This window comes from Myxine glutinosa, chromosome 6 (genome assembly GCF_964187855.1).
Source record: "Myxine glutinosa chromosome 6, kmMyxGlut1.1, whole genome shotgun sequence".
Lineage (NCBI taxonomy): Eukaryota > Metazoa > Chordata > Myxini > Myxiniformes > Myxinidae > Myxine > Myxine glutinosa.
In genome coordinates, this window is record NC_136266.1 from 176,764,438 (window position 1) to 176,787,801 (window position 23,364).

Consider the following 23,364-nt stretch of genomic DNA (forward strand, 5'->3'; position numbering starts at 1 on the left):
GCCAACGACTAGGACCGGAACAAATGCTCAAGCAGGACGTTCAATGCTTTCGAGCTGAGAGGCCCCTCGACCACGGGATTCACAGAGGAGGCATTATGATTCAGGCTCCACAGGAGATGACTCCAGCGAGTTTGGACACACCATCCACAGCACTGGAGTACACAGGAATCGCCCTCCACGCCCACCGAAGGACAATCAACATCGTGACCGTGTACAGGCCTCCATCACAGGGTCCTAGGATATTCAAAGACCGTCTTCAACAACTGATGACCACACTGAACACAGAAAACCTGACGGTCCTCCTCGGAGATTTCAATTTTGACTTGCTGGACACCCCTGACCATGACATCCTCCAGCTGATGGCTCACCACGGGTTTCGCCAGTGTGTGACCGGACCAACGACTGACCAAGGATCGCTACTGGACCACGTCTACGTCAACCAGCCAGTCACTGTACATGTGGATGTCGTGGACACATATTATTCAGACCACGATATCATTTGCGTCTCTCTGCAAATGTGACTTTTCACCTATGATGAGATGTATTCCTACTTTTAGTTCTTTTATATTATACACAATTATCACTAGTTCATGTATGACTGCATACAGTTAGGTCAATTGGAATACTACGTTCTATTTTAGGCTGATGTATTGTTAGTAACATATAGTTCATGTATTGTTTTTCAATAGGAGTATGCATGTTTACATTATGCTGTAACTTTTCTCCAATTGTTCTCAATTGCAAAACAAGAATTTCAAAAGTAATACAAATTAAAGGTATTAATTCTCATTCATTTTTTTATGGATGTTACACAATTTAATGGTAATGTTCAGGGAACTTGTTTCACGAACGTCCGGCTTTGGACATGTATAGTTATGTACTTGTCAGAAAAATATAATAAAATACATATCAACAGAACAACCATTTCTCTGTCTCATATTTTTGCAGCACTTCGCAGCACATAGAGTCCAAATGTTATCAAGTACCACCACATGGATGTGATTACAATATCAAACTTTTGGCGGGATAGAATGGTTTAATTTGAAACAAATCTTCCCGCATGACAACGTAGGTGTGGCTTTGCTACACAGATCTTGTAGTCTTTTATTTTGGCAACAAAAGTAGCTGCGGCGAAGGTATGCGCTCTACCGAGTGCCCGTTCTAGACGTTCTATCCCGCCCGTTCTAGAAGGTTCTACGTTCTAGGCAGGCCCGGGCTTTGCTACACAGATCTTGTAGTCTTTTATTTTGGCAACAAAAGTAGCTGCGGCGAAGGTATGCGCTCTACCGAGTGCCCGTTCTAGTTATACTTTTTATTATTGCCAATTATTATTATTTATGTTAGATTAGGTCATTGAAAGGATCAGACCATACGTGACATTATAACATGTTAGACCAAGTCATTGAAAATATATCATTAATATTATGCCATTATAATAAGTGTTATTACTTTTGTACTGAGAAGCGGCTTTGGAAAAACGCCATACACCTTGGAAGAACTCCACGTTAGCAGCTGGAAGGGTGGTATTATTAACTTTTGTGGAGTATATAGACTACAGTAGATCTTTGATCAGGTGCATTCGTCGATGTGATAAGCATAAATGATGTTTGGATTCCTCCAAATTTCTTTGTTTAGTGTTTTAACAGCATTAGCGACTGTTTAAAAATTGTGTATGTGTTTTACAATATTTTTTATTTCTGGTAGAGGCCGTTGGCCCGTTGCTCCCACACCATGATAAGCTATTTATAAACGTGGACATGGCATTTGTTCAAGGAGTAAAAAAACCCTTGGGGAGGTGGGACATTATTAGTATTAATATTGTTTTGTAATAACATTCATATTATTATTTTTAATAAATATTTTAATAAATATTAATATTTATTATTAATAAATTAAAATTTTGTAATAACTTTCTAAAGGTGGTTATAATAACATTAATATTATGCTACTAGTACCCGACTGCAAAGCCGCAATGAGCCGGCGAAGCCAAAGCCTCTTGCCACTATTTTACCCATCACGATGGCATCAGTAGGTTAGGTAGTTGGTAGTAGGTAGGTGTAGTAGGTACCGTACCTGGTAAGACTTGGTAAAAGAGAAGAGCAGACAGTCCTCCCCAATACCTACATACAATAAATGTCACAAGAAGCTTAAGGAAGTATCTATACGATGTGCTAGCTTAGGGCCTATTTTAAGAAATTTTAACTGGGCTTAATATACGTTTTCACAGTATGTGTGTAGTCTTCTAACTTCAGTCGGTCAGGACTGGTTCTCTCCGGGCACTGCGGCTTCCTCCACCAGAAGAAGTTAGCTTGCAGTAAGATCAGTGCCGACAGATCAGACGATAGCGCCATTTCAACGGCAATGTGTGACTGTCGTTAATCAAACCGTGTCGATGGCGCTGATTGGCTGACCTAAGCTGATCGCTGATTGGTCAGCTCACAAAATTTCGCAAATTCAGACCTAAAATGACACCATTTGCATTCTGGATGAGATTAAAATTGATAAAATTTACTTCTTGATTAATTCGGTGAATTCCGTCTCAACTTCGGGTATTTCCGGCCGTGAAAAACTATCCCCTGCGGCTGCGAGATTTCTAAAAAATAATTCTTCATCAATTTTAGAATATTTGACGCCATTTACACCCTCCGAAACACGTAATAAGCTTTTTTGAAATAATTTTTGAAATGCTCGAATCTCATTGGTTCCGGTGTTTGGTGACGATTTTCGTTGAAGATAACGAGGTTGGTCTTGAAGTATTTTAATTACACATTAGAGGTGCATCAGATTGTGAATCAAACAAAGACGGGTGAAACAAACTCCTATTGAACCTTTTTCAAATTGTTATGCATACTTCCACATCCGCAAGATGGCGGCCTCCATTGAGCGATTTGGTGCGTCACAGCTTCGGAATTCTCAAGCCAAGGGATCCAGCATAATCTGGTTTTCAACATAATACGTATGCGTTTATTCACAACACCGGCTTCGCCGGCTATTTATCATTCATTTAGTTATTAGAAGCAACCTTGGAAAAACGCCACGATAAAACTAACTTAACACGGATATACACCTCAACACGCATCCCCATTGGCGGAAATGGCGAGGAAAACCTGCTTGGGGAGGTGAGATATTATTAGTAATAACATTATTTTGTAATAACTTTAATATTATGCTATTATCATTCATTTAGTTATTAAAAGCAACCTTGGAAAAACGCCACGATAAAGCTAACTCAACACGGATATACACCTCAACATGCATCCCCCATTGGCGGCACTGGCGAAGAAAACCTGCTTGGGTGAGAAAACCCCCTTGTGGAGGGGGGCAAATGAATGCGCTACAAACTTCATTTTGTAACCCTTAGTCATCCTTTCAAGTTTTTTGATATTGGATAAGTAATGATGGAATGTATCGTGGTCAAAAAATCATCAGACAGGCAGACAGACAGACAAACGCCAAATTGCGTATTTTAGTATGATTATAATTGTCGATCTTAATCAAAACTCGGGGCAATCGAATTAAAATTCATAATTTTTCAGATGAAAAATGGATATTAGAAGTTTGACCCAGACTTGACCTTTGACCTAAAAAAAATAGTTGGTTTCCCAATTCAGTGATGCACTGTGTAATTGCTGTTTAATTTTCAAGTTAATAGGATGAAAAGTGATTTTTCAGATAAAAAATGGATTTTAGAAGTTTGACCTCGAGTTGACCTTTCACCTTTTGACCTCAAAAATAGTTGGTTTCCCAATTCAATGAGGCAATATGCAAATGCTGTTAAATTTTCAAGTCAATTGGATTTAAAATGTTGACTTTAGAAATTTGACCTCGATGACCTTTGACCTCAAAATCAATATGTGACGATCTCCACAACTTGATGAAGTTTTCATGACTGTTTAGAATTGTGACCTATAGGCGAGTGACAAACAGACAAACAGACAGAATAACAAACTCAACCGAACAATATACTTGAAAAATGTTCGATTTCGCAAGTAATAAACAGGCATACGACTGTGACGTTGAAATCCTCAACCAGACACCATTTAGGTTAACACAAAGAGAAGCGAAAAAGAACAAGCAAAAACAAACAAACATTATCTGCCACGAACAGGAAACCTGCAGGTCCAGTTGGCATGATGGGACAAATGGTGGTTGGTTGGCCACAAAATGGTCGTATTTTTAATGAAGCAAAATGTGAACAAGAAAAGAGCACGCTTGGCCAAACTTCCCACATGCAAGTTCTTGCAATTTTTATATAATGCCCACTTGTATGAAAGAAATGTCAAAAATAACTACTCACTGGCACGCACAATTAACCAGCCATGATGTGCCTGATGAAAGCTGCCAAAGAAAGAACGTTCAAGTAATTAGAAGATGGGAAGTGGGGAATGAAACATTACGACATCAATAGTTCATCTAAATCAAAAGCTCCTGGGTTACAGTACACGTTCATATTTGGATTCTCTTCAACGATTAAACTTGAGTTAAAGCATTTACAAACATCCCTACATCAACAAAGGGGCAAGAACACCTGCCTGCCCATGGAATCCACCTGCGCACTCCTCCCTCCATCGTTGTGGGAATCGAGTAAAGAGCTTTTGTCTTTACACAGCTACTGTACCTTCATAATTAATGCAGCCGTTGGTATCCTCGTGTCCAGCCAGCAATGTTTCCACTTCGTCCTCAGTCAACTTCTCACCTGAATAGACCATTCAAGAAAAGGAAAAACACATTCAAATTATGAACTGAATTTCTGAAAAAGGAATTCATAACCATACACATAAAGGAAAAACAAACAATGTAGTGCCACATCACCAATATATTTTTGAATTTGGAGTCTAATGCTCTACTTTTCATCAATGTGGACAAGGATATAGCTGTTTACTCAGCATGGCACTTAGACATTGTGGTGTAAGGTAGATACGAGCCGCAAACAAACTTCGCGGATGATGCGGTTTAGACATATTTATTACAAATGGCTGTCAACCTTATCTCTCTTAGCTCGTCAGCGCTTTATCTATGTAATCATGATCAGCATAAGAGCATTCTCCCAAGAGATTTCCAGGTCCATCAAGTATTTGTACATGTCTCATCTGCTTTCAGCTCACCTTCCATCGTAAATGAACATTGTGTGCATATAACCAGCTCTAAGAGCTTTTACAGTAGTTGCTTGAATACAAAGGATGCTTTGACACGAGAAATTTTAAATAAAAACGGCAGTCATTTGAATGCAAGGAAGCCGTGTGATTGGCAAGGACTTGGACCAATCCATCACGTGAACCGTCCCCAACGGAACTTAACGGTTAACACCACACTCAACGCCTCCGAGGAAGCGAACTAGTTTGTACTTGAAACGTCAGACTATTAATGAAGAATTTTTAATTATTTTACTGCTCAGTTTGCTATCATTTACAATACTAGGGCATGCCCGTACTATATCTATATCTAAAATTATATCCCCCCCCTCTATTTACATGAAATGGTTTGGTCCAAAGCGAACGGCTTGCGAGTGGTGACAATCCCCCCCCTCTATTTACATGCAATGGTTTGGTCCAAAGCGAACGGCTTCCGGAGTTTGGTAAAGAAATCGCCATCGCGTGCACAAACGCGCAGGAAAGCGAATGAATCGCCAATTCGTTTTTATTAGTTGTAAAACATAGTTTAACGCCAACATAGTTTGCAAACGTGAAATAAATGAATACGCTCTCAAATGTGCCATCCGAGGCAGAGTGTGCCCGCCACGTTCGGCACACGCGATCGTTCGCTGCTCTCTGATTGGTTGAATCGTTTTTTGGACATAGCTCGGTAAGTAATTGTCCGATTAATATGAAACCTTGAAAAGGCACATCCTCGGGTCCCCAGCAATATACCTGGCAAGTTAAAAGTATATCGGACCCGTGGTTGTCGAGAAACAGCGGTCACAGACAAACAAACGTACAGACAGACAGAGATTACTGGAATTATAGATAGATGAATCCTGAGCTACAAATCTTTCGACATGTACGTACATATATATATATATATATATATATACAGTCACGTGAAAAAGTAAGTACACCCCATGTAAAATTTTGACTTTTTCAACATATTCCAATATACAGCTATTTGATCTTCATTTCAACAATATTTATAGACAAAGGTGATATAATATAACAAATATCATGAAACATTTACATTTTATAGTCCATTGTATAATTTAAATAAACATAAATGCAAATTTCGCATGTGGAAAAAGTAAGTACACCCTTGGCTCTAATAGGTGGTATTGCCCCCCTTTGGCAGAAACAACCTCAAGTAGGCATTTCTTATAACTGTCTACCAGTCTCTGACATCGACTGGGAGAAATTTTTTCCCACTCCTCCGTGCAGAATTCTTTCAGCTGTGCGATGTTTGAGGGATTTCTTGCATGCACAGCTCGTTTCAAATCCCCCCACAACATCTCGATGGGATTTAGATCGGGGCTTTGACTTGGCCATTCCAGAACCCTCCATTTCTTTCTTTTCAGCCATTCCTTGGTGGATTTACTGGTATGTTTAGGGTCATTGTCATGTTGCAAAGTCTACCTTCGATTGAGCTTCAACTTTCAGACAGATGGTCTCACATTATCCTCAAGCACCCTCTGGTACAATGAAGAATTCATAGTGGATTCTATGATGGTGAGCTGCCCAGGCCCTGATGCAGCGAAGCTGCCCCAAACCACAATATTTACACCACCATACTTTACAGTTGGTATCAGGTTCTTGTGTTCAAATGCTGTCTTTGGTTTTCGCCAAACATGTCTTCTGGTACTGTGGCTGTTGTGAAAATCAACCAAATCCACAACTTGTCCCATAGATAGGTTTAATCTCAATAAGATCTTTACATCATCCTGTAAAATACACCATGCAATATATATATATGTCAGGATCAAGGCATCATATAAGAAAGATTGGATATATCAGTCAATGCAAGCAAGCCTAGAATATAAGTGGGTACGTACCATTCAATTCTACATGTCATTGTATAAAGTCGCAGGAGTGGCCTCGAGTCGCGGACGTCCGAGGTCTTATAGACACCGCCCAGCGGTTTAAGTGAGCATCACACCTGGGTTCAACTTTGGTACATTTTCACCACATTCTCCCCGCCGTTAGAACTATGCTGCCACTAGGCAGGAAGCGAGCGCGCGTCAGCATTAATGGGTAGAGGAAGTCATTATATCATTATTGAGGTGTCAAATAAATATCCCTATTGATTCTTGTCTTTGCGCAATTGTTTTATGTTTCGCACTCTGTCAAAGCGTCTTCAGGGCTTCCTGGAAAGCGCTATATGAAATAAATCCATTATCATTATTACAGGTCAGTCGGTCCATCCGTAGCGATCAGTGTGGCGAATTACCCTGCCAGCACAGGTTCGGAAACTACCGGGTACGATGTCCCCAAACCCGGAGTCCCCTGCTTCGGAGTAGCCGCTGGAGGCAGGTGTCGGAGGGGCACCTCAGTGCCCTCACCGCTTCAGGCAGGGGTGTATCAGGCGAAGGGAGGGACGGCAGATGTTCCCGAGGCGCACTCATAGCCTGGTTAGCAAACATGTCCGATACCGGCAGACGATGAGCCTGTGGGTCACAATAGTCTAGTCTCACAGGCCTATGTGCTGGATAAGGTGTACCTTGGGTGTGCTCGCTGTCAAGGTGTACCTTGTCGATATGCAACTCATTACATAAGGTGTACCTTGCATGTAAGGTGTACCTTGTCGAAGAGCGAATGTCCATTCGTCGCAATGCAACTCATTACAGGCAGATGTGTCGATGTGGAAGATGTGTAAATCAGTAAGCCATGTCCATTCGTCGCAATGCAACACATTACAGGAAGATGTGTCGATGTGGAAGATGTGTAAATCAGTAAGCCTCTTTACAGTAAGCTGTAACAGTAAGTAAGATTACATGACAGGAGGCCATTACAGTGTAAGTCCATTACAGTAAGTCTGTACCGGCCTAGGAGCTGTAACAGTAAGTAAGATTACATGACAGGAGGCCATTACAGTAAGTCCATTACAGTAAGTCTGTACCTGCCATGGCTCCCAAGGGTATATGGTCGATCCACGTTAGATCCATGTCATGGAATTGCCGAGGGAGAGAACCGACGAGAGCCATAACGAGAGTTACTCGATACCCCGGAGTCCCCTTTTTGAAATCACGAGACTCGAGCGCCCTCTGACGGCAGCGCGTACGAATTACAAGCTCCGGCAAATTTCTACAAGCAAAACGTTTGCCACGAGTGCCCTCCGAAGGCTGCCCGAACGACCGGCATGGCAGATTACGACGACACACAAAACGACCGAAATGCGCCTTCCCAGCGAAGCGCGCAGAATCTCCACAATCCCGTCCTGCAGCACAGCGCTCAGAGGATCGGAGAAGATCGGCTATACCGGCTATACCGGCTACCGTCCCAGAGGGATTGTATCCATGGCCCGTCCTATTGACTACCGTCCTGGAGGGATTGTCCCGGATGGATTGAGAAAACGTCGAGATCGAGAAATGAAAAACGTCCCGGATGGATTGGCCATCCATGGCCCGTCCTATCGACATACCGAGAGGATATACCGAGAGGATGGCCCGGATGGATGGATCGACATACCGAGAGGATATACCGAGAGGATGTCCCTGATGGATTGGCCATCCATGGCCCGTCCTATCGACATACCGAGAGGATATACCGAGAGGATGGCCCGGATGGATGGATCGACATACCGAGAGGATATACCGAGAGGATGGCCCGGATGGATTGGCCATCCATGGCCCGTCCTATCGACATACCGAGAGGATATACCGAGAGGATGGCCCGGATGGATGGATCGACATACCGAGAGGATATACCGAGAGCATGGCCCGGATGGATGGATCGACATACCGAGAGGATATACCGAGAGGATGGCCCGGATGGATGGATCGACATACCGAGAGGATATACCGAGAGGATGGCCCGGATGGATTGGCCATCCATGGCCTGTCCTATCGAAATACCGAGAGGATGGCCCGGATGGATGGATCGACATACCGAGAGGATATACCGAGAGGATGGCCCGGATGGATGGACCATCATCTCACCCCCTCACTCATCCATCCCTCCCCCCCACCCCCCCCCCCCCCGTTGTCAATTTTGAGATAGCAGCCGCGCACCGCGTACCAAAGTCGAGCGACCTTCACAGTCTGGGTCAGAGGGAACGCAAACAGCGGCCGGGCGAGGCGTCTCGCAGTCTCGAAATGTGTCGTGGAGGCAAGCCAAGAGACCTGTCCTAGAAGCAACAAGCCCAGAGTCAAGGGCGATCCGGCGGGCCGGTGCCCACGTGGCTTGCTCAGGAGACGAGGGAGTCAGGCGCAACGCTCAATGTTACCGTCTCACGGGGTCACCGTGCACTCCCACATGCCCCGTGCCTTATCGATTAACGGCATAAGTCCTCGATGTTGGCTAGTCGCCCTCGAAGGCCGTCACGTTATGACACGCACTCTTGGGCAGGGGCGGTCAGATTGAGTATTGCTGCTATCTGTAGAGGTACCCAGGTAGACGTACTCTGATGACGCAAGCGCGGGAAGCAGTTAATGGCGCTGTAGAGCAAACGCGTGATTTAGTCGATGACGTCATCAATTGGTTCGGGCGCGTGCGGGAGGGTTTGACGGCGAGTTCCAGCTGAGCGGTATCCCCAGATGGAGTAAAGTAGCACACCGAAATCTATAGTCTCGCGTCCATTGGGCTCCAGCATTCGAGCGGGCTCGAGATTGGTGTACGAAATACGAACCCGGCCGACGAGTGAAATGTATTATCTAGGGCGCACTGCGTACGAGGGAAACCGAAAGTCGAGCTCGGCCCGTTGAACCAGTGCGGCTCGCCGAGTCGAGTGGGCGAGCACGCCGAGTCGAGAGGGCGAGCACGCCGAGTCGAGTGGGCGAGCATGCTTGGCAGCGATAAACTGCACGACCTGAAGTAGCGTCTTGTTTGTTAGCTTTCGGGTCAAAGGATCGAATACATATCACGCCCTGAAGTAGCGTCTCGTTTGTTAGCTTTCGGGCCGTGTTTTGTCCGGAATTTTAGACATAGTTAGTCATATAGAATACATATGGTATACGATCATCTATCATAAGCATAAGCCCGAGTGCCGTGAAAGGCTATGAAGGTCCCGCTCGACGTCCTTAGAAACTCATCCGTACTGCGGCGAGTCCTCGAATGGTGCCAAGCGAGCCTCCATTGAGGCGAATCCGGGCAGCGGAGTTCGCCGGCCTCGTTGAGTAGTCACATGTAGGTGGGATTCCGACGAGCCGCGATCAGTATCGCCGGCCTCGCAGAGTGGTGCACGCGAAGGGCGCAGTGCGCGATTTGCGCGTAGGAGGTGATTCCACCGAGCAGCGTTTGGTCGGGTTGTGCCCGCGATGGGGCAGCGCGCGATTCGCGCGTTGGAGGTGATTCCGACGAGCAGCGATTGGAATCGCCGGCCTCGCAGAGTGTGCCCGCGATGGGTGCAACGTGCGGCGTCGCGTAGGAGGAGGTGATTCCGAGCAGCGATCGGAATCGTAGGCCTCACGGAGTAGTGCACGCGATGGGTGCAGCGTGCGGCGTCGCGTGGGAGGAGGTGATTCCGAGCAGCGATCGGAATCATAGGCCTCACAGAGCAGTGCACGCGACGGGTGCAGCGCGCGCGATTCGCGCGTGGAGGTGCTTCCGAGCAGCGATCGGTCGGGCACAGAGTAGTGCACGCGACGGGTGCAGCGTGCGGCGTCGCGTAGGAGGAGGTGATTCCGAGCAGCGATCGGAATCGTAGGCCTCACAGAGTAGTGCACGCGACGGGTGCCGCACGCGCGATTCGCGCGTGGAGGCGCTTCCGAGCAGCGATCGGTCGGGTAGGCCGGCCGAGTGTGGCATGACAGTCAAGGGAGTCGTGAACACTCGCATGGACATCTCATCTCATCTCGGGCCGAGGGACGCAAATCAGTTGGTCGGGTAGGCCGTCGGCTCCAAGCGGGTCCGTCGTTCCGACGGGGTTTCGGCCGCAGGACGTTGCCCAGTGGCATCGTTCTCCAGGCGTCTTGCCGGAGTCCGTCACGCCTGCTCCGGCGTTCGGGCCTCAGGAGAGCAGTTCGCGCCTTGACGACGCGGTCCCGCAAAAGGCTTGCGAGGTCCCATCGCATCCGGTCCTTTCGAGGCAGGCCAGCAGTGAGAGTAGTCGGAGCTCCGTAGCTGGAGCTAGCCCGACGGGTCCTCCGCCGGTCATTCTTCTCCGAGGTGGGCCTCGCAGGAGCGCGGAGAATGTCGGGAAATGCTCGTCTGAGATCTGCGTTCATCCGGCCATCGCCAGACTCGTGTCCCGCCATTTCCGAAGATCTTATTGAGATTAAGTGTTGTGAAAATCAACCAAATCCACAACTCGTCCCATAGATAGGTTTAATCTCAATAAGATCTTTACATCATCCTGTAAAATACACCATGCAATATATATATATATATGTCAGGATCAAGGCATCATATGAGAAAGATTGGATATATCAGTCAATGCAAGCAAGCCTAGAATATAAGTGGGTACGTACCATTCAATTCTACATGTCGTTGTATAAAGTCGCAGGAGTGGCCTCGAGTCGCGGACGTCCGAGGTCTTATAGACACCGCCCAGCGGTTTAAGTGAGCATCACACCTGGGTTCAACTTTGGTACATTTTCACCACAGTGGCCAAATAGCACTACCTTTGACTCATCTGTCCAGAGCACATTGTTCCAGAAGTGCTGGTCTTTGCCTAGGTGTTCATTGGCAAACTTTAGTCTTGCCCTGATGTTCTTTCTGGACAGCAAAGGTTTCCTCCTGGCACATCTCCCACGTAGATCAAATTTGTGCAGCCTCTTTCTAATGGTAGACTCGTGCACTTTGACATCAACAGTGGCAAGAGCTACCTGTAGGTACCATGATGGCATTCTGGGGTTCTTAGAGACTTCTTTCAGCATCTTGTGGTCTGCTCTCGGGCTGAACTTGCTGGGGCGGCCTGGCCTGAACAAGTTGGCAGTTGTTTGGAATCTTCTCCACTTGTAGATGATCTTCCGGACAGTCGAATGATTGATTTCAAATTGTTTGGAGATCTTTTTAAATCCCTTCCCAGACTCGAAGGTATCTATAACCTTCTTTCTGAAGGCCTCAGAGAGCTCTTTTGATCTCGGCATGGTGACGCCACACACTTCTACAACAAAGAGCAAACCAAACTAAATGTCTGAGGTTTAAATAAGACGGGTTCCTCCAAGATCCTCTCTAATGATGTTCTAATCATTTGCACCTGAGCTGGTGCACCTGATTCTAATTTTAGGTATTTGAAGTAGTGATAAATGTAGGGGTGTACTTACTTTTTCCACATGCGAAATTTCCAGTTATGTTTATATAAATTATACAATGGACTACAAAATGTAAATGTTTCATGATATTTGTTATATTATATCACCTTTATCTATCAATATTGTTGAAATGAAGATCAGATAGCTATATGTTGAAATATGTTGAAAAAGTCAAAACTTTACATGGTGTGTACTTACTTTTTCACGTGACTATGTATGTATGTATGTATGTATGTATGTATGTATGTATGTATATATATTTATATATATATATGTTTTTTCTGTACATTTGATAGTTTTTCAGAAAAGAAGACACATTTATGATACTAGTACACCAATTCTCTAAGGGGGCAGCTGGAAGGGTCATTCCTCTCTGGTAGATATAGATTACAGTAGATCTACTGTCAGGGCCTCAATAACATTGGGGGGGGGGGGGGGGGAGGGGGGGTAAGCGTGTTCAGTTCCAAAGTTTTGTGTAGAGCGCTCTCCAAGTGGTTTAAGCATTTGATCAAGCACTCCATTCAAAACCGTCGAGAAGGAACGGTGGGCTTGGCAAGGGCCAGCTAGCTGCTTGGTAACTGAAAACACCTCGGGTTTCCTCCCTTTCAGTTTAGTGTTAACCAGCATTAGCGAATGTTTAAAAAGGTCATCATACATGTTTGGGGATTATAAATATTTTATCCCTGGTAGGGGTGCTCCCATGAAAACACCACGATAATGTGTTTATATTAACATTTGTAAAGGAGGAAACACCCCTTGGGGAGATAGGATATTATTAGTGTTTATATTGAATAACATTAATATTATGCTTAATTGAATGTATTGATAGTATTAATATTGAATAACACTAACTCCCGCTCTAGCAGGGAAAATGGCCTTTAAATGACTGTTGTTGTTGTGTTGTATTATGCTATTATCATTAGTTTTGTTATTAGAAGCGGCCTTGGAAAAACGCCACGATAAGCTATCTTAATACGGATATACACCTCAACAAGCATCCCCATTGGTGGGGAAAACTCTATTGGGGAAGAGGGCAAAGGAATTCGCTACAACCTTCATTGTGTGATTGTTAGACCTCCTGTCAAGTTTGGTTGAGTTTGGACAAGTAACGATCGAATGTATCGATGTCAAAAATCGTCAGACAGACAGACACCAAATTGCGTATTTTAGTATGATGATGAAGGCAAAAAATAAAATTAATTGAACCATCATTTGTGACAGTATGTGCATACAATAACTATCATGTGGTGAAACCATTGGCAAGGTGAAATAGTAGTTTGAATCACTAAAGGTTAACAACTAATCACTCCAACAAATCTTCTCTCATCCCTTTCATCTGTGAGTTTATTGAATACATCGTTGCCATAAAGCTGCTACATTTGCATCCGCATCGTCTTTTAAAAGAACCCTTAATCTGGTTTTGAAGTCGCACAGGTTAACAACCACCCCCTGGAGGTTACCAAGGGAATTCCTGTCAATTTCAGACTGAGGATCAGCTACAATATTAATACTTATGGTTGATTTAGTATTACAGAACCCGCTCTCAAATGGCTCAAATCATATCTTACAAATCGTATATTCATTGTAAATATTGCTGGTTATTTATTTGACACAATAATCAATCGGTTCTTGGTCCACTTTTGTTGTCTTTATCTGTATCCGCTTGGTACAATTTAACTCAATTTAGATTTTCTTTTTACGCTGATTATCCTGTTCATTAAACCCGACGAAGCTTGGTCTTCCACAACATTGAAATTACGTCTCACTTAAACTCAAAAATGGATGTCCATTACTTTTCTTAAAGTTAATGTTGCCAAGAACAACGTGCTTATCCTTGGCTCTTGCATCAGTCCTCGCAAAGCTACAACCTCAAATAGTGAAACCTGGAGCTCATCACCTGAGCATTGCCGCTTTGGTCGACAACTTAAATGTCAAAAATGGCCCCAACTCTTCAATTCAATCCACACATTGCTAAGATGTGCAAATCGATTTTCTTCCATTTGCACAATATTGCCCAAATCCGCTCACGACTGAACCAAAAGATAACCGAAACTTCACACTCTTAGAACATCACGTTTGGACCATTTCAATTCCCTATTGGCAGACGTGCCTGCTTCATCTCTCGGAGACCGACAACTCGTGCAGAATGCAACACCCAGCTTTGTGGTTCAGGGGTCATTGATCACATCATTCCAACTCTCAAGATCAAAACACTCGCTTACCATACGTCAACGTCATAGATTTTAAAATCCTGTTAATTTCCTTTAAAGCAATACAGAGATTGGTTCCTATCTATAGATCTGAGCACACTGCATCTTACATCTTACCTCCCCCATACAATGTCCAGCACTGGAAACTTTAGGTGATCAAACATAAATTATGATCCGAGACTAAGGAAGTCTGCTTTTTTAAAATCTGCACTGCCGCAACATTCAATTCTTTAAATATAATTGAAAGTCTGGTCTTCTAAGGTTGATTTTTCTTAATTTAATCTACCCTCGTTCGTGTCATTTAAAAAAATTAATTCCCACCTCTTTGTAAAGCAAATTTGAGATTTTATTTCAAATGAAAAGCACTTTGTAAGAAGTAAATCAAACTCGATTGAACTATTGAAGTTGTCTCTCTCCAGCTTTCCTTATGCTGCCTTTTCCAGGAGGAAAGGATGGAATCTCAAACAATACTTTAGCATTTCTGTTTAGCATGTTTGTTGGACGTACCAAGGGTAGTGAGAACATGGCGGAGCTCAGCACCCATCACTGTACCATTTCCATCTTTATCAAACACCCGTAGGCCCTCAACAAAATCCTCAAATGTGCCTTGGTCCTTGGACTTGGCAATGGTCTGCAGCATTGGCAGGAACTGCTCAAAATCCAAGGTCTTCCGGTGAAATTCTGAAAAACGTTTTAAAATGCAAACTGTTAAAATTGCTGCTGCCAGATTTATCTAAACACAGTTTCAAGTGAGGCAACAATATCTACAGCCATCTCTATTGTTTCATCACAGCGCTCTGTAAAATGTTCTGAGCACAAAAGCGAACATTTTGAAGGCCCGGTCCATGCTTGGGTATTTCAGACAAACCTCGTCCAATTTCTGGCAACCCTGGGATCTTTCAGCCATTGGTGTAGCATGAAACCATATCTCAGTTTGTATTACTACAACCACCAAAGACACATCAACGAGGCATATTTGTAGAAATTCGAAAATTATTCGCCATTTGAGTTTAATCGAACCGCGATGTAACCCGTAGACAGTACGGATATGGCGGTCAACTTCCGAGTGTGAAGTCGTGGCTAATCGTGAGGAAGAAGATTTCAACTTTTAATCATAAAATCAGCTACTTTATAAATCGGAAAAAGATGCATCATGTCTATTTGGTAGGGTATACAACAAAACAACATGCATTTTAACGTCATTTTCCCTGCTGCCTTGCGGTCCCCATGACAATCTTCTCCATTTTGCCCTATTTTCTGCAATCTGCATCTCTCCTTGTTAACCCCCTTGCCTGCATTTCTTCTTCCACCATCATTAGCCAAGTCTTTCTCGATCTTCCCCGTCCTCTACTTCCTTCGACATTCATTTCCATCACTCTTCTCAACCAGTCACTTTCATCCTTCCTCAACACATGACCAAACCATCTCAACCTGTTCCTCTTCACAGCATCAATCACAGGCTCTATTCCCATCATCTTTCGCAATTCATCATTTGTCTTCCTCTCTCTCAACGATACTCCGCACATCCATCGAACCATTCACATTTCCACCCTTTCCAGCCTTCGTTGCTGCTCTACGTTCATTACCCATGTCTCACTCCCATAAATCATAACACTTCTCACACATGCAGCATACACCTTTCCCTTCAGCTTCAATGACACTCCCCTCCTCATCAGCACGCCACTCAGTTCCCGAAACTTCTTCCATGCACATCTCACTCTAGCAACCGTCTGATCCACCTTCTCCATTCAGGATGTCTCTGAGGTAGCAAAATGTTTTCACACCTTCCAGCTTCACGCCGTCTCCAAGATCCAACTCAACATTTCCTCCATCTGCAGCTCCCTCTGTGCACACCTTACATTTGAATGTAGCTGCCACATTGGTTAATGACCCTCTCACCACTACGTTTTTGATGACAGGACAAATTATCAAGGGACAAATTAGCGTAAACGTGGTGTGAGCATTTGGGTTCCTCTTTTATAAAAGGAAACCTGCTGCTGACCCACATCTCTGCTATGTACAACATACAAGTTTGTTTGGGCGTGTCCTTCTAGCCAGGCCCTCTCCAATGGTATAACACAACCTTCCCAAGGAAGAAGTTGGTTTTCAGACCTGGTAGGAGTTATGTGTATCTAATACTTGTGTGGATCTAAGGCACTTACCACCCAAATTGAGGCTGGCTCACAATGTGCACTCAAGACAGGTGTTACACTGACTAATCAACCGATAATATGGTAGGGTGACATGGTCTTCTCCTGAAAGGTGCCAAACTTTTCCAGTACCAAGCCACAATGTGTGTCCTTTATTCTATGTTTAGCAATTCAAGATATAGGATTTTACTTGGAGAGCAAACAACCTTCATAACAACTCTGAACTAGATGGTATTCATAGAATAATTACCCTGGGCAGTCAACATGGTGTGAGTCAACTCTTCTGTTTGTGAAGTTTTTGTTTTTTTCTTTGATCCAATATGGCTGCCAGACCACGTAAGCGATGACATCATAAATTTATATTCTCTAATATAATTGTTGAGTTTATCACGCTCAAGAAATTTCAAAAAGACCAAGCGTTGTCCATGTCGAATTATGACGTCATAAGGCATCAATGACATCATTGTTAACAACACTTATTCCCCATGCAGAGTTCTTTACAATGACCCACGTTTCAATATTTTCCATGGAGCGATTTCAGACAGAAGTGCAACGTTTTTCAGTTTTTCCAAGATGTCACCTGTACCACGTGACCTATGACGTCATAATTATCACTAAAATTATACTGGCTATGGTGAAAATTTTGACAAATCCTATGGCGATGTCATAATGAAGGCCCTGATTGCATCATCACTAACATATCATATTCCCCATGGGGAGTACTTGACAATGAGCCATGTTTAAATTTTTTTCCATTGAGCTGTTTCGGAGATCGGAGAGAGGTGTAACGTTTTTCCAAGATGGCGTCTGTACCACATAACCTATGACGTCATAATTATGAATACAAAAAATTCTACAGGCGGATGTGCTCCTTTGGTAAATTTCTTGTCAATCAGACCAACGGTTGCCGAGAAAATGAATTTTTAAAATGCAGACACGCACGCACACCATCAATTGCTTAACCCCACATTTCGCTTCGTGAACGCAGGGTAATGATGGCCTTCCCCAAAGGTCTGACTTAGCTACAATCCTCTTCAATGTATATGGGAGCAACATGCCTTGTACTACCTCCAGAAAGTTTGCCTATGCAGATGATCTTGCCTTTGCTACCCAGGCAATCAACCTTGAAATTGTCAGCAGTATCCTGTCCCAGGACTTAAGTGATGGAGCAATACTTCATCTACTGGCACCTCCCCCTAAACCCAATTAATACTACAGCTACCGCTTTCCATTTCAGCAACCGACTAAATAACAACAAACTCCAGGTTTGCGTTTGCTTTTGATTTACAATGGAAATCGCGCTCCTGAAGAAAGGAATGTAAACCGAAAACACTTTTCCTATTATTTAAAGATAACAAGGTTCAGACATACATGGCATCAGACATACATGGCGGCGGCCATCTTGGATTTTGACGTGGGTTGCACCCACACACCAAATTCGAATGCGGTCCTTCGCTTACGCACGCACACCCGCACGCACACACGGATACACGGACGGAGGAGAAAACCATAGTCCCCCTTTCGCTCCGCTGTGCGACGGGGGACAAAAAAATAGAGGATGCGTTCCTGACCAAAAAATTTCGGCCTCCCTAACATAATATTTTCTTTCACTCTAACATAAGAAAAATACGGTTACAAATAACTAACAAAAACCGGAAATAAAACGACATTTCCATTAATAAATCCGACTGCTCAATAAATATGAAATTATTAACCTTTTCAAGATGTACGTACTCAACACGAACGGACTTGAGTACATACACCTTGCAAAGGTGAGTTTCGTGCCCTTCTCATTACATTTTATTATGCACATCTTCATGTCTAACATTAGAACCTGGTGAGAATGTCACACTGGAGCAACAGCTGAGATCAAGGAAGGTCTCTTGCTCGATATCTTGAGATGAGCAACATTATGGCCGATTTTAAATGACATAGCACTTCTCAACGAGAGGCACAAGATGGCAAAGAATGTCACACGATGGATGTTACACGAGATGTGTCATACACATGTACGCATGGCTGTGATGTGGCTCACTAAAGGAGTGGAACGCTTTTTGACATTCCTTCCATAGTGCTCTACTGCACTGTACAGTATTAGAATTTCGTTGTGGCGAAAAATGTGAATGTAAATCGAAGAACATAAAAATAACATCGTTATCGTGAAAAAAACGTAAACTGAGCATTCATAAAATCGAGGGATACCTGCATATCCAAAGGAGGATTACATTGTAAAAGTAAAGATCAAACTCCACAGACAGGTTGGAAATTTTATGGCATACCATCAGACTTGGGATTTCCCAGAATTTTTAGGACCTCGGCATTGGTTGGGTTCTGGCCAAGAGCTCGCATGACGTCAGCACATTGGCTGTATGTAATCTTCATATCGCCGGTTCGATCGAAGAGGGCAAACGCTTCTCTCAGCTCTGTTGCACAAACACAATTAACTGCTGAAGCCAAAAGGAAGAACAATTATTGCCGGAAGTAGTCATGGTATGTCAAAATACATTTATGAGGCAAAAGCAATTGGAGGAAACACCTGTCATACTAATCATAATCTCCAAAATTATATAACACAGACAACGAATATGAAGTTACACATCCTGTTGGAACAGAGGAACTTAAAACAAAATTTAATCAGTTACAAACTCAGATAAACACTCATAAAATAAGACATCCATCATATATTTTTACATTAATACAATCCGTAAGTCATTGAAGAAAAAGAAGATCACTCCTTTTTGCATTGTGATGATGCCGAAGCAGTCATAGGCACAATCTTGGACAGGTTGCCACTCCGACGAAAGATAGTGGAACGGCTCATTCTTCCCAGTAAGCCGGAACTCATTTTGCCGACCTTGGAAGGATGACAGGCTGAATCAACCTACCTGGTGTCAATGTCGTACCCAGCTGCTCCTGGACTCTGTGTCCTTTCCTCCTGACAAGGTGGAAAAGTTTCTGTCAACCCTCGACTCGGATTCTGCAACTGGACCTGACGGCATCAGCCCACGGGTCCTAAAATCCTGTTCTTCCGCTCTTTCACTCCCTCTCTTTGTTCTCTTCACCCTCTCTTTTGCTCAAGGTCATCTTCCATCTGCTTGGAAATCTGACAACATCACCGCTTTGCACAAAAAAGGTGCAAAAACAGATCCCAGCAACTACAGACCAATCAGCCTTCTCCCAATTATCAGCAAAGTCATGGAATCCATCATTGCTTCAGATATGAAATCTTTCCTCTTCTCCAATGGCTTGATCACTGATCATCAATTTGGTTTCAGACGTGGACACTCTACTCTGGACATGCTGCTTCTGCTTTCTCAACAATGGATGGAGGTCCTCAATGCCAAACAGGAAATTAGAGCAGTCTCCCTTGACATATCAGGTGCCTTCGATACGGTCTGGCACCCCGCTCTGCTCACCAAACTCTCCTCTTTTGGTATCAATGGAAATCTCCACGCATGGCTGGCGGACTTCCTCTCGAGTCGTAGTCAACGTGTGGCCACGAATGGGTTTCTCTCATCTCCTCTTCCTGTTCAGGCTGGAGTTCCACAAGGCAGTGTTCTGGGCCCTGTGCTTTTTCTGGTCTTCATCAATGATCTCTCTGACTCTCTTGAAAATCCTCTCTATCTCTTTGCTGACGACTCTACTCTCTGTCGCTCCATTCTTCATCCCTCAGATCGGCAGTCTGCAGCCTCCTCACTCTCTGCAGACCTGGACAAAATCACAGACTGGGCAAACAAGTGGAACATGTCTTTCAATCCTGACAAATCTCACACTCTTACGATGTCTCTCCAAAAAGACCGACTGGACAACCCTCCCATCCACTTTCTGAATAACCCTCTCCAAGAAGTTCTGTCACTCAAGCTTTTGGGTCTCACTATCTGTGTTACGTGGTCCTCCCGGTGACTACCTGGTATCGGTGACCCCCGGACCGTGAGAGGAACTCTGCCAGAAAGATCTATGATTTATTCGCTTTCGTAATGCAATCAATATGAATTCCAGTCAATAAGAAACCCCACACCAAGGATCCGGAGTAATCAATAATATATTCCCCAAGCAATCAACAACCATCAACAATCAATCACCAATATTACTAAGATGGCCATCTTATATACGTATGTCCCCCCTTTCCCCACTCACGACCCCTCAATGGTCACTGTCCCTCACAATGTCTCTGGGCCCTTCCAGACCAAGGTGAAGGTCGACTTCTCCGCACACGGGCGGTTGAACGAACCCCTGGCTGACGTGTTCCAAACGTGCACGTCGCGTACCGGGGACAGCTGCTGCAGCGCACACCTCCTTGCTAAGCAAAGCGGGCAAAGCAAAGCGCGGCTTGCAAAGCGCGTGAGGCCCAAGGTGCGACCCGTACGCGTCCTTGTAGACGTTGAGGCGAACTGTGCCGGACGCTTGGTTCCGTGCACGAACCCACGGCAACTTGACGTGTAATCGGTAATTACTCCGCGCAGGTAACTCCTTTCGCCAGACGGGCTTTCAAATGCAGCGTCCCCCATGCTGCTCAATATCGACACCGCTCGCGTCGGAGCTGGGCGAGGAAGAAGAATATCGCCGCTTCTCCCGGACCTCGTGTGTTTTCTCCTTCCGTTTCGGTCTCCTTTTCCCCAGAAGGGTTCCTGACCCTTTAATCACAACAACCTTTAATCGAATAAACATTAATAAGCAATGACCTGAATAGTAATTCACATAAATTCACATAAATCCATAACACTCCCCCCCTTCAAGAAAGAAAGTTTGAACCCAGCGAAAACTTTCTTTGCCGGCCAACTTTGATAAACAAACCAGATAACTCACCCCCCCCCCCCCCAAATCATCCGTTCCCCCCGGGCACAATTATCACTTAAAAATAAAGCAACAAAATTTCACAAAACCCCTAGATTAATTCACTCTGGACCAAGCGTCAACCACTTCTAGTTTCTCTTGAATGACGGTTAAGAGGTGGTGACCAAAGCCCCAAAGTTACCTCTCGATAGCACTTTTTCGGGAGGCCCAGCTGAGTATTCCCTACATGGACGCCTTAAGGAATGTGGAGTTCACGGTTAGTCCGGGGAGGAAAGTTCATTACATGGACGCCTTGAAGACGTGGAGTTCACGGTTAGTCCGTGCAGGAAAGTTCACTACCTGGACGCCTTTAAGAACGTGGCGTTCACGGTTAGTCCATGTAGGAGCCCCGGCTCGGCGGCTCCACCGTATATAGTGCTTCAACTTCTCCAGACTCCTAACAGTTACGGTGGGACCCCTTGTCCCAGCCGTTACCTGACTGGCGGTCTCCTTCTCGGCCAGTGCTCTGACATTCATTCTTTCGGGAGGTGCCGTAACTCTGGGAGCCTCCATAGTAATATCGGCTGCTGCCAACCCCAAAACTACCGCCAAGTTGTCCTCTTCTGTAGACCTCTCGACGCCTACAAAATGCCTTCCCTACTGTTATGGTCCGACCCTCCAAAGCCTTACCATTCCAATTCTTCTCTGCCTCTCTGGCATCTTTTGGGCTTGCAAACGTGACAAAGCCGAACCCTCTTGACCGTTGCGTTTCCCTGTCTTTTACCACCCGCACTTCCACCAGCGGCCCATATCTGTTGAAGACAGAGGTCAGAACTTCTTCCTCTGTGTTGAAGTTCAGTCCCCCTACAAATAACTTGGAACTTTTGTCGCCATCCCGAGCTGGGGTGGTGTTATTTCCCCTGCGGTGCTCTTTACCCACCCTCGGGTTACCATAAATTTGCCCCCCGGCCAAATCATTCCCGATAATCACAGATACTCCCTCTACAGGAAGCGTGGCTTGTAAACCGACGGTGACCTGTCCTGACACCAAATCGGATTCCAAATGGATGACATGAAGTGGGGCACTAACACAGCCACCGATCCCTTGTAACCGAACACTATCACCAGTTGCGGTACTCTTTGACAATGGCAAAATGCCTTCAAGCATTAAGGATTGATGGGCTCCTGTGTCCCTCAATACCCTAACAGGTCTTGGGTTAGTCAAGTCTCCCTCGAGTGAGACCAACCCCTCATAAATAAATGGTTGGTAACTCTTCTGTGGGCGATTTCTTACGCTTGCCATCGCATTCGGAGTTGTAATAGTTGGACTCCGCTCTGGGTTTTCCCTTTTCATGAGGTAACAACTGGACATCAAGTGTCCAGGTTTTTTGCAAAAGGCGCAAGTAGGCCCGGAGGAAAAACTCGTGGTCTGCCTTGGGCCCCCCGGGAAATAAGTTTGTCTTGGGCCCGTAGCCCTCTGATTTCGAACAGTTGGGGTATCCGCGTTGTCCCCATAATCCTCTCGAGGCCGCCGCCATGTATTGTCGTTCTCTGCACCGGGTGTTCCATAACTCCCCTGCTGAAGTCTAGGCGAGGAGCTAGGTGTGTGGACCCCTATCCGGTGTGTTAAGGCATAATCATCTGCCATGGTGGCTGCGTCCCACAACTTTGGTACTTTCTTTTCCTGCAGGTACACTTTGATGTCCTCGTGGACACACTGTTGAAATTCCTCCACCAGCATCAGGTCACGCAATGCTTCGAAGTCGTTCCCGACTCCTTTCGACTCACACCACCGATCAAACATGCTTTCTTTCACTCTGGCAAACTCCACATGGGTCTCACTCTCCCTCTTCCTGGCATTCCTGAATTTTTGCCGGTAAGCTTCAGGAACCAATTC

At 44.8% G+C, this 23,364-nt stretch overlaps 1 protein-coding gene across 1 annotated transcript in view; it reads right to left on the reverse strand.

Annotated features, from left to right (window-relative positions):
• The window catches only part of LOC137428975 (myosin light polypeptide 6), a 47,719-nt gene that overhangs the window by 14,052 nt on the left and 10,303 nt on the right, over window positions 1–23,364 (reverse strand). Inside the window, exons 3-6 of the mRNA XM_068118912.2 lie at window positions 18,974–19,117; window positions 15,052–15,225; window positions 4,619–4,696; window positions 4,298–4,338 (exon numbers count right to left, since the gene is read on the reverse strand). Of these exons, the coding sequence (XP_067975013.1) occupies window positions 4,310–4,338; window positions 4,619–4,696; window positions 15,052–15,225; window positions 18,974–19,117 (425 nt within the window). The 3' untranslated portion in view covers window positions 4,298–4,309. The remainder of the gene's footprint in view (window positions 1–4,297; window positions 4,339–4,618; window positions 4,697–15,051; window positions 15,226–18,973; window positions 19,118–23,364) is intronic.